The sequence below is a fragment of the Phaethon lepturus genome, unplaced genomic scaffold (assembly GCF_000687285.1).
Source record: "Phaethon lepturus isolate BGI_N335 unplaced genomic scaffold, ASM68728v1 scaffold8964, whole genome shotgun sequence".
Lineage (NCBI taxonomy): Eukaryota > Metazoa > Chordata > Aves > Phaethontiformes > Phaethontidae > Phaethon > Phaethon lepturus.
The window spans coordinates 24405-37157 of record NW_010536928.1 but is presented as its reverse complement, the minus strand read 5'-3'; the positions used below and the strand labels follow the sequence as shown (position 1 = coordinate 37157).

The window sequence follows — 12753 nt, the reverse complement described above, 5'->3', positions numbered from 1 at the left end:
TTTCCAACCTTAGTGATTCTGTGATATATATCTACTACAGTAGTAAAAGAATTTAAGTGGTGTACTCAACATATAAAACTTCAAACGAAGCAAAATCAAATAAGGAACACAAACCAGCCATGCTACAAACTCACAAAAAGATAATTTCCCAAGGGGAAGACTGTGATAAGAACTTCCAGACCTTGAATGATTTTGACAAATACATAGAACCATGGAAACTATGCTCTGGATTACTTCAAAAACACATTATTAACAAAATATATAAAAAGCAAAACAGAAAAAAAAACCTCAAAGGCACAAGACCAAAGAAAAAAACTGACAGATTCAATGCAGGAGATTAATGAGATACCTTTCCTTTTACTACTCATATTTACGCTGTTATTCTTAGCCTACACTTAGATAGTATCATCTTCCCCCCCCCCTTTTTTTTTAAGCTAGTTTTGAAGTCAAAATAACAAGTGTTGTCAAATAAATTAATAACCACCATTGTGGTATCAGATTTTTTCTTAAAAAAAACATCCTTTAGATATCATTCTTACCTCTGTTACTTTGGGCTGAAGTCTTAAAACTTCAGGACTCATGCGTGGGATATCTATATGGATCTAATTAGACAAAAAGAAGAATACTGTAAAAGGAACCAACTTTTTTTAAAAAGCACACTTTTGAAACACCACAATAGTTAAAAGAAACCTATGGTTTTACAGTATTAATTATAATCCCATTGTATCATTATTTTTAGAATAACAGGTATCTACTGTATTTCAAAACATATGGCCAAGTCTTTAAGTCATTGTTAATTTATCAAAGAGGCAAAATTAAAAAAAAAAAAAGATATAATTTGTTTTCACATTTTAGGATCCTTGTATCACATTTTGATTGTTTGCAAATTATAGTCATATTGGCAATACTCTTTACTCAGGGTAATTATGAGTAAATACATACTACATACTTCTGTAAAGTCATGTTCAATTGACACTATCATGTACTTCTTGCTAGTAAAGACCAGGCTTGAAGCTGAAAGATCTCAGCTTCTTCTGTCCTAAGGAAGGTTAAAGTAGGATTGCTTGTCTATACTTAGTGATACAAACTTCATTTTACTACAGAACTTGAAGAAAAGTTTCCTGCTTATCTGGGTGGGCAAGAAAGTTTGACACACCTATGTTTATTGTACATCATACACAGTTTCAACTTCTTAAGCAGAAGTACGGAGCCAGTAAGAAACAATCTCTGCTATTACTTTCCTTGTACCATCCTCACTCCAGTGAAGGAGGGTCTGAGCAGGACATGAAAAATTTGAAAACCCTACCATTCTTAAACAGGAAACTATGGCAGCACTGCATGGCATGACTAAAGCAGGCATTAAAAGAAATCTACTATTTTGAATTCCATACCAAAAATTTCTCATTTTTGTTTCTGAAATGTAGCAAAATAGTTGATCAGAGAGCTGTCTATCAAGTAAGATTAGAGAAATAGAGAAAAACAGTAGCAAACTTCAAAAATAATCTCTTTAAGTACTTCAGTAGATGTCCTGTAGGTAAAAGTCACTTTAATAGGTGTTCTCTACCTGTCTATAGGTATCTTGGTGATTTTCATCATTTCTGGAATCATAGTATTGTTCAACAAATGCAAAATACTCCTTGCGTTTTCTTTGTAAAGTGCTTTCTCTTCGGTCCACATTTGCAGGAAGATAGCCCTGAAAAATAAACAAACAAAAAAACCTCAGTGAAGTTAAAAGGATATTACCCTGCCCTACAAAAAGCGCCACTGGCATTTGATTACATGTGATAGGAAAGCTAATAAACTGATGTAGTGCCACGCAGTAGATCAGTTTTCTAATCATTCCAACTGATACAAAAGTTCAGAGGCAAACACCTTACTAAAACCAGGTGTTGGGTTGTTGTTTTTTTGGGGGTGGGTTTTGGGGGTTTGAGGACAAAGTTTCAAGTTTTTCCACCTTTAAAAAGCAATTTCTCATCAAGAATTCTAAGACAATGTTTGCCTTCAAAAGAGAAAAGCACAAATAAATAATTTCAGATTAATGTAATGCTATATGACTTCATTAATTTCTGCATTCCTATATGACCCGTATGGGAGCCACTTTATTAAATTTTTAAACAAAATGCGTATTATCTCAGTTGCCTTCAAGTAGGAATGATATACATTAGCAAGTATGTTTAAATTATGGTTAAATTTCTACAATGGCTTATTAATTTAAAAGCTTTAAAAATATTCTAGCTACTTCATTTCACTGTTTCAGATGAGAAAAAGAATAATTTCAAGCTTTCATTTCATCGCAACAGGTTATTAAAAGTTTCCTCAACAAAAAAAAGACACAACTGCTCCAGTGACTGGGCTCTGAGATGTAAAAATACTAGCTATACATTTCCTTAGTTGTTTCCCAAAACCGATTTATAAATATTATCTTATTTTCCATAAGGTATGGACACACTAAGGAAGTCTTGTATCAGATATGCAGTATTATACATTTTTGCATTACGTACAGAATATATATGAATGGTTCTTCATTGAACTCATTCACATATATCTGAAAATCCCTATCTTCCCCCTTCTCTCCCCCCAAAAAATAATTCTAATTTTCTTCTTTTGTCCCATTTGATCCTCATTTCTAGCTCCTCAGCCTACTTTGCATTTAAAAAGCAACAAGCTCAGGTTACTATTTAAGCATTTTACAAACAGAAATATCATTAAAGTTATTTAGAATATATAAAGTACGTTTAATAGAAACAGCATTATTCATGTAACTGGCTACAAAAAAGTTTCCTGAACATTCAGAAATAGTTCATGTTTTCTTGTAAGCAGCTTGATTTCAAACGATCAACACATGTATCCCATAATACTGAGAAAAAGAAAGCTGGTTCATATTTTACATACATGGCAGTCCTGAAAAAATACTTAGTATAAGAATCATTCTAACGATAGATAACTTTGAAAGAGACCTGGACATCCAAGATGATATAAGAAAAATCTAATGATTGTATTATTCACTAGTCAAGTCAAATTGAAGTTATTTCTTGCCAATATTAAAAAAGCTCTCCTTCCACAAAAACAGCTATCACCATACAAATGGTAATTAGTAAAACAGAAATAAAATTTTTGTCTTAAAAAAAAAATCCTCATAACATCAAAAAATCCTGTACTAGAAGTGTAGCATATACTTCCACTTACACAATGAGCCATAGACACCACAACTAATTAATACAATGCTGTGTATTTAACTACAAAACCAACTTTCTTATACAGTCCTAAATACTACAAGCAAAAGTGGATGGAGTAAACTTAATATGTTAAAATTGCTAATTATACAATTAAATTAAACACGCTAAGAATAAGTATGTAAGTTCCATAACTTTCCTGCAACAATCCAACATCATATCCCATTTCTATAATTTCTGTTTTGCTCCACATTTAGGGAAAATTTAAAATACACACCATACTAAAAGATCAATAGATTTTTTAAAATATCAAAACCCTTTAAAATGTTATTCCCATATATTGTAATTTTTTAGTTTAAGGTGACAACAGAGTGAGTACAAGCCATATTATATTCCAGATACCTTAATAGGTACTTGCTTTGACAAAACTGTATCTTTTAAGATGTACTGACTCACACCTAGTTCCAGGTACTTTAAATTGCACCAATTTAACTTTTGCCTCAAGACTCAGTCTGACATTTAATATCCTGTCCCAGTGTTTTGTATTAAGTTAAATATTGAATTCTGTCTCCCATTTATTCTCAACATTTGTTGTCTTTTTTTTTTTTTTTCCTGTAGGATATCTTCGTACCATTAGAAAATAATTCATTTGTGAGATCAAATGTGATTGTTTGAAGGATACCAGTATTTTCTCATCAAGTCTTTATGCCATTATTCAGTTTCAAAGACTGAAGTAATATTTCAATTGGACATGTCTTGTTTCCTGTTCACTTTACAAATTAGATTTTATTTTTAAATGTTGGAAAGGCTAGAACATATCATCAGGGAATAAACTGGTGGAGAATTTAATCTGTTTATTCATTAATTTCCTCCAAAGGCTTTCGCAACCATATCTTTAGTTTTGTTATACAAAAGAGAAGTGAGCCTGAATAGTTCTGCTCACTGTTTAGGTACAGTATACATAACATTTTTGCTATATTTTAAAAACAAATCATGCTTTTTTTTTATATATACTGTTACCAGTAGACATGCATAACATCAACAGCCCCTGAGCATTATATTGATTTTCATATGTTTTCCCTTTGAAAAACCGTATTGATCAAACACGTTAACATTATTAACCTTCCATGTAATAAATCTCTCAACTGTTCAATTTTTGAAATCACATTTTAAAAATTCCAACTTCAATGCTGACTTCACAAACAAGACAATCATGTTCTGCCTCAGATACTACCCAATTACACTGAGTTCCCCAAATAAGTCATAGTTTGGACTTAAGGAAGACTTCTGAACAATTCCAGAACACACACATTCAACCTTAATTTAGCTCTAAATTATGCTGCTGTTTCTTTCGTTACCTGGTCTTTTTTGATTTTGCAACTGATCTTTAACCAAAACAGTTTTGCTTTTGTACACTTATTTCCCCAATAGCTTCCAGTACACCTTACAGCAGAAAAGGTTATCACATTACCCCCTCTCACCTGGGACATACATTAGCAGTAGGTAACATTTTTAAAAAAACTCATGTGACTTAAAAATTACCATCAGAAAAAAGCATCATGTAGTTTATGACCACAAATACTCAAAGTACTTTTTCTTCTCCACTTCAGAAAGAGGATGAAACAAGCTGCTGCTTTACAGTATAGAAAAGTAAGGATTACTAAATGACTTGTCTTTGTATTTCCAAAATGTATTGAGGACCACTTAATAGGTAAGAAACCATGGTGAGAACTACATAAGAAAAGCCGAGAACTTTCAAAATATTGCTATTTGGTGACAGGAGAAACAAACAAACAAACAAAAAAACAACCCAAACACAAAGAACATCACAAAAAAAACCTCACACCACACTTTCCAAAGTCTCTTACCCAATTAAAAAAAAAATCCACTTAATTCTTAAGGTAAAAACAGAATAACATGAAGACAGTTTCTTTGCAGAGGTACAGAAAGAGAGCAAAAGATAAGAATTGAACTGGAATGAAACCTGGAGTGGTTCAAACAACAGAACAAGGGAACTCAACACTTAGGAATTTCTCTAGACCCGGAATCTCAGGAACACTAAACTATAACCAACTTCTGGAATGAAGCTGAGGCTCACAGAAAGCCCGTGCTCTTATTTGAAAGTAAAAAAGTGACTGCAGTTTAATTGCATAATTCCAATTCTCTAAACCTCAGTACCAGTATTCTAATTGAGAACTTAACCTAACCTTATGCTTTAGCTCACTGTGTTTCAAAGTCAATTTTTAGTTAGCCATAATTTTTTTACTTTGAATGTTTTAAAACAGGCATGCTAAACTTCAACAAAAAAAAATGCTCTTTATCAAAATCTCCGACAACAACTTTGGAAAGAAAACTAAAATAAATTGTACACTGCATGTTTCATTTCAGTTACAGCAGGATATTTGAATATCCACCATTAAGAAGCTGCATCTGTATTTAGCATTAGAAGGAACTAAGCTGCAAATTTAGTAAAACTTATCAGCAAGAGAGACTCTTTCAGTCACTGGAAATCAGTCTCAGTCTGAAGTATATACTTCGCATTCCCTGCTGAATTATTCTATAAAAAGCAAAGCTATTTAAGTCTACTCTCTGAAAAATTCAATAGGGTTAAACTGTTGTGTGTGTAACTCAGAATTTTAAACAGCTCTTCACTGCATGAAGATTTGCTGATAAAGTGTCTTTCACAGCCTCTGGAGAGTAGACAGCATGAGATTTTTGCTTCTTTTTAATACAAACATCTTCACAAGTTCTTCTCCCAACCACAGGCATACAAACAACAGCTAAAATGCACAACCGTTTGCCATCACAAGTATTATAGCTGAGAAGATTGACTTGAAAAATACTGCAATGAGAAACACGTTGTATTTTTCCAGAAGAACCTTTTTAAATATAGTGCAAACACCGAGATTAAAAAAAATCCAGTTCTGTAACAGCAAACCCAGTGAATCCCAGATTCCCACAAGCTTGTGTCTGATGCCCGACTGAAACACCTCCGTGTGCTGTTCCATGGTATTTCAGCCAATCTACTTCCAAGCTACTGCCATTGCAAAATCCTCTGACCACTGGGCAAAGTTCAGAGAGCTCAGCAAGCCAAAAACTCACACTACAAAGAAGTGATTAGCTTTTTAATTAGCTTGTCTCCCTAAACTGACTCACAGGTCTGACATGAGGAGAGCCAATGCCACAAGGTAAATGACCACAGCAATTCAGGTTTGTTCGTCTTAAATCACTATAGGAAAATCAGCCAAAAAAACAATTAAGATCCTATCATAGCTCTTCCTCAGTACAGTGTTAATCCTTTCCAGTAGTTACTTCAATGTGAAGTCAGAATGTAGCCTTTTGTAGGACACCGATAGGCTTCGTTTCTTCCACTGTGTGCCTATTTTCAAGAAAACTGTAAGTATGTACTTGTCTTTGAACTCTCCACCATTCCATCAAAATTGGTTGAAAGAGGCCACTTATCACACAAGCCTTTCTTTCACAGAAAGCCAGGCTGAAAAATAAAGATATACGGCTGACACAATTTACTACCACTGCTCATTCCCCTCCTTTCAGTTTAACAAATTAATCTTGAAATTGAGCAGAAGAACAGAACTTTCATTACAATGCAGCAACAAGACACAATGTTTTCACCAGTGGATTACAACTCAAGCAAAAGTATTTGCAATTTTTGCTTGAAAAAATTATTACTACGAAATGCAAAGGAAGAAGAAAAAAAAAATACAACTTACTGAAAGAAGCTTCCATGCAATAGGACGAACCCGTTTTGGAATGCCTGACCAACTCAATTTCCGTAACTCTTCTATTAAGAGAGAAGTATTTCGTGAGAACTAAGGAAACTGTTATCAATTAATATACAAAGAAATATTCAAATTAGCACAAAGATGTTTACAACAATCATGTCTTCTTATAAAGTCCAATGAAATCAGAATTACATGGTGATTCTAATGAATTAATAAAATAATGGATAATTACTATCCATAGTACCTATTATCATAGGTATCCCTAAGTGTGATATGGTAACTTTCTGGAGTATTTCTCAGCATCACTTGTTAGTATACACACCTTATATTAACATGCAAGAGATACTCAGACTTATTGATACCATGCTTACACAGACCCTAATTAAAAATGAGATTTGCAGTTACAGAAACAGAATGATGCTTTATGTCTGAATGCTGGAATTTAATCATATGCTATACTGTCATTCTTCATGTTGTACTCCTTTCTCTTGAAAGCTGCTTGTCAGATACCATACCCAGCTAAACCAACCTGTAGGACTTCATGTGGTTTTTGTGAAAACTGTATCATACAAAACCATTTATAGAAAAATCATGGAAAACATAAGGACAAAAGATGCCTAACAGCGTCCATAAGAAACAATAATTTCATGAGATCTCTGATTATGGCTCTTTCTCTTCTTACTCTGAGTGGAAAATATGGGTTAATACTGCACAAGTTTAAATTACCAACCAGCTAAAACCATAACAAAATTCTACTTTTTGCTCTGTATATACTTATTCCAGTTAAAAATATATATATATTTGTATTAGCTGTGCATATTCCAGCAACTGTGGTCTTTATCATATGCATATATTTTCCAAATTCTACACTTTGACAAAGACTTTAAAAACATTCTGTCTATCTACCCACCCCAAGAAAACAAAGCACAGAAGAAAGTAATTAGAATGAGAACTTTGAGTGGGTACCACAACTGACTGTGCCACTTATAGATGCATATTCTCTTTTTTTTTTTTTTTTTTTTTTTTTAGAAAAGGACTCGTGTTAGCAACTTTTGTCTTCATCCTCCCACCCCCGCCCTCTTTCTACTACTCTGAAAAAAGTGCACATTACCACATCAAGAAATGCAAATATCATGTTAGGTGTGGTATGTTATCAATAGAGCAAATTATTTCTAGACACATTTACAACTATTTTCAACCAGGAATGAAAATATAGTCCACTGAAACGAGTACAATATTTTAAAAATATATAATATATTCCAAGAAAAAGGAATGTGATTTAAAAAGTGTATTGAAGCTAAATAGTTAATGCAAAAAAAAAAAAAAATATTTCTTAACTAGTAATCAAAGTTTCTCAAAGAAGCATCAACCAAAGCAAACTAAAAGCTGGAGTTTGCAATATGAAGTACCTGATTATTAAGATACCCTATTTTTACTTTAGGTACATGCTAGCAAAAATGATACTTGCAAAATCCATTTTGTCTTAAAATGAGATGACAGCCCTAATATGAAGTTAAATAAATCATGGCCAAAAAAAAATTACAGCTGGATTAATTCATACTTCCATCTCTTTTTCTTACAGAAAATATAGAGAGGAAAATTGGCAAGAGGTAGAAATAAAAGATTGTTATGGTCATGAGTAGGTGAGTGGTTTCAGGCTGGTCACCTCGAACCAGTGATGCCCATTCCAGACAGACATGGGCTTACCAACAATTGTTCAAGTAAGAAAAACTTTACAGCACTGGATAGACATGTTCAACAAGTTATGTCTTCCCTCTCACCTTGAGCAGCAGGCTCAGCCAAGACAACAGCAGAGAGATCTCACTTAGAACAGTGAGGCTACATCAGGAAAATTCAAGCAAAACAGTGACCAGATGCTGCATTTGGATCAAAACACAGCAGAAACTCAGGAAAACAAAGAAAAGGAACAAATATTAAGAAACATCACGTTAAAAGCCCATCAAAGTGAATGTGTCTATCAGAAGTCTTGAATCCAGTCTAAAGAAAAAGGATGACTTTCCTACAACACCAATGAAACTGCCTTTTGTCTAAAATAGTATTGTATTTGGAAAAAAAAAATTTTAACTACAAAAAGCTTTTCTTTTCTACAACATTTCAAACCCCTGAAAAAGTAGAAAGACACTGACACAGGGGAAAAACTAAAAAAATAAGTCTCCTAATGTGTTTTTGACTTAAAGACATGGTTTGCTCTGTAGCTTTGTTTTTAAATGAACTAATTTATATCTTTCCTATAGAAGAAGAAATACAAGGATGTCAAGGTGACACCTTGTTAAAGCAACAGTACATAAATAAGTCAAGGTTATTTTCTATCAGTACAAATTATATTTAGACATGTATTACTGTGTAAGTATACCAAAAGAGCAGAGTACCCAACCATTTAGGAAGATTATATTGAGCATGACCAAAGATAAATTCAGTTGTATACCTTAAGCAATCCAAAGACTAGAATACCAAATCCATGTATTTTCAACCATCAGCTTCAATGTTACTGAGTAGAACTATTATTTCTATTACCTATCTCTGTATTGTAAAAATAAAAAATATTTTTGTCTCACTTGGAACTTACTATAGAAATATATTATTCTTCCATGGCTTTTTCAGATACATATGAAGGGTATACAGTAGATAAAAATCAGGAAAAGCAGTTGTAATACATTAGAGTCTAAGCAAAATACAAGCAGCAGCAGCATATGCTTTGAAACAACATTAAGAAGCTCACAGTACTTCTGCACACTAAATACGCATGGGTGGAGGAAGCACGAAAGCATGCTTGTACACAACTCCAAGGAATTTGGTGGTATCCCAATAAATTCCTCCCTTACTCTTCATCTCAAGGAGTTGATCGGCAGAAGGAAGAATAGGGATGGCCAAACAGGAAGAATGTAGGATGACCAAAAGATCAGTAACATTAGAAACACTACTAGATTTCAGTGTGAACCAAAGCCTCAAAGAAACAATGAAAGCAGAACTTGTGCAGACTATAAACACTGATTAAGAGACAGAGTGAAGTTTAAATTGAACTACATATCATACAGGCTAGCACAACAAATATACTTCATTCAGTATGTTGTCACAGCAAACACGAGGGATTCAATGGGAAAGAGACGTAAGAAGCAACTGAAATTCTCTGATATTAAATAAGTGACCCCTGAATTTCACTGATACTAAATAGGAAATGGCACCCAGTATTGTCCATTCATGATAAAAATCTTAGGCTTGGGCACAGAGATGCATTAAGTGCAATGGCAGAGAGACTGGCTGCTGATACACCTGAGGACAGAAAACAAAAACCAGTTCTAAAGTCGAAGAGCTATGGGGTATCTTGAACAACAGACAAAAGGCACTAATGGATTTTGAAGGAAACCCAAGAATACCTATAACAAAAAAACACCCATGCAAACAGCTCTGCCATGATACAGCAAGGCATTATACAGAACACAGCTGGACAGGAACAGGTTTCATTAAGGAGAGTTTCAAAGAAGAGCAGGTGGACACTACTGAAGTGAAAACCAAGAAATGGGATTCTGGGTTTTTTTGGTTGTTTTTTTGTTGTTTTTTTTTTTTTTTTTTTTACATCAGGGAAAGATGAAAAACAGCCTGCTACTTCAGAACAAAAGTCTAAGCACATTACTATTTGGAATGGGCTTTTTGGCTCTCAGTGACTGGTTCTTTGTAGTGATAGCTTTCAGGGATTAGTATTTCAGGATGGGGAAAAAAGAGATGGCGAGCAGCTAAATGAAGGGGACAAATTCCCAAACAGACAAATTATTTTATTGTGGTATTTTAAGTGATCATCTGTAGAAAATCTTGATATTTGGCCTCAAAAATATGTTTATTCAAGTAGTTCAAGTTAAAACAAAGTCTTTGCATTCCAAAGAACAGAAACAGCCAACTTCATAATAGATACCTGAGATAAGAACAGTGTTGCAATGAAAAGGCAAATTTGTAAGTTCATATTCTATACTTCTAGGACATAGCAACTTCAGCAATTTTCCCAAAGCAAACAGAAAATGGATCCATTGATCTGATTTACATGAAATTCCAATTTTCTAGCCTACAAAAGAAGACAAGATACAATTCTAATATTACAAATTCTGAATGACTATCAAAAGCAAGAACTACCACCCAGTCTAACAGTATTGGCAGTGAATGTCTATAGGCACCATAAATCAGATATTACGATGCCTATCTTGTTATGCAGTGGTAGCTTGACAACAGACCTGGAAGAGGCACTAAGGCAGTGATAACAGGATTCTTGATGCACCCACCCAGCCAAGGAAGCACCACCTCCCCAAGTCCTCCTGTCAGCCAAAGTACAGGATCATAGAATCATTAAGGTTGGAAAAGACCTTTAAAATCATCAAGTCCAACCGTCAACCCAACATCACCCTGCCCACTAACCCAGGTCCCAAAGTGCCACATCTCCACAAATTTTAACACCTCCAGGGATGGTGACTCCACCACTTCCCTGTGCAGCCTGTTCCAATGCTTGACCACTCCTTCAATGAAGAAATTTTTCCCAATATCCAATCCAATCCTCCCCTGGCGCAACTTGAGGCCATTTTCTCTCATCCTATTGCTAGTTACTCAAGAGAAGAGACCAACACCCACCTCACCACAGCCCCCTTTCAGGTAGTTACAGAAGTAGGTTTGACTTGTATTGCATGTTCTTAGCAGGTTTAGTTTATTGTCAGATTCCAGCTCCGATGATCAAGCACAAGCTGCCCAAAAGGTGTCCCTGGGCAGCACCTGGTCATATACCTTACACTCGTTCCCATTACTTGATCTGCTTTTTCCACCATCCTTCTATCTCCTTTTCTCTGCTCCAAGTGAACAAACCACTCCAATTACTTCCTCCCTTAGTGGTCCCAGTTTCGCTACATCTATACCCAAATTTGGTATTTCTGAAATGATTAGGCACTATTGGTCTCATAACACTGCACCTTACAAAGTGGCCCCAGTGTTCCTCTCCATGCAATGGTGCTGTTTGGACTTCTCACATGATTCCCCCTTTACAACTTGTGAAATCCAGGCATCCCCTAGAGTGCTATCTATACCTTCTGTCAACTTCTCACACTGCTGTGTGTTATGTTCAACAATTTCTCATGTCGCCTCCAGTAGTTCTCTACACCCTAGGGAGTTAGCTCAGCCTTCCAGCAGGGCAGTCAGCAGCTTAGATATTTGCCTGCAGCCCTAACACATCTGCAACAAGTTTCAATTCCACCCATATATATTCTTCTAAAAAACAAAAAGGCAGGAATCGGTCAGAACAAGTTAAAGGCAAAGTAAGCATATAATATGAACAAGTCACCATCCCTAGAGGTATTTAAAAGATGTGTAGATGTGGCACTTCAGGACATGGTTTAGTAGTGGACTTGGCAGTACTAGGTTAATGGTTGGACTTGATGATCTTGAAGGTCTTTTCCAATCTAAATGATTCTATGATTCTGTAACACTAGAAAAGTGGTATTTTGTAGATGTGTTTGGTTAAGGTAGATATTCTCTTTTTAATTCATAAACTAAACAAATTATGTATGTATTTCTCTTCCAACCCAGAACATGATTATAAGTTCCCATGTTGCATTAATAACAACAAAGGTCCCAAGTCTTCAAAAGCAAGTGATCTCCAACTGTGCATCATACTGCTCCACTAGTCCTTGTGCAGTATTTATGAACAAGTATGCTTTACCAGGTCTTATCTATTTGTGGCCCTGGCAGTCTGGTTGAATGGAAACAGATCTTACTTTATTACTTCCTTACACAATCATTTTGCTAAAGCTTCAAGTTCTGGCTACTGTTAGGCACTAGTACACCAT

The 12753-nt window shown here is 34.8% G+C and overlaps 1 protein-coding gene across 1 annotated transcript in view; it reads right to left on the bottom strand.

Annotated features, from left to right (window-relative positions):
• Positions 1-539: 539 nt before the first annotated feature.
• LOC104613809 (TBC1 domain family member 22A-like) overlaps positions 540-12753 on the bottom strand; it is a gene marked incomplete at both ends in the record, with an annotated part of 34365 nt that continues 22151 nt past the window's right edge. The window contains 3 exons of the mRNA XM_010286318.1: positions 540-602; positions 1565-1693; positions 6905-6975. Coding sequence (XP_010284620.1) covers positions 540-602; positions 1565-1693; positions 6905-6975 — 263 coding nt within the window. The remainder of the gene's footprint in view (positions 603-1564; positions 1694-6904; positions 6976-12753) is intronic.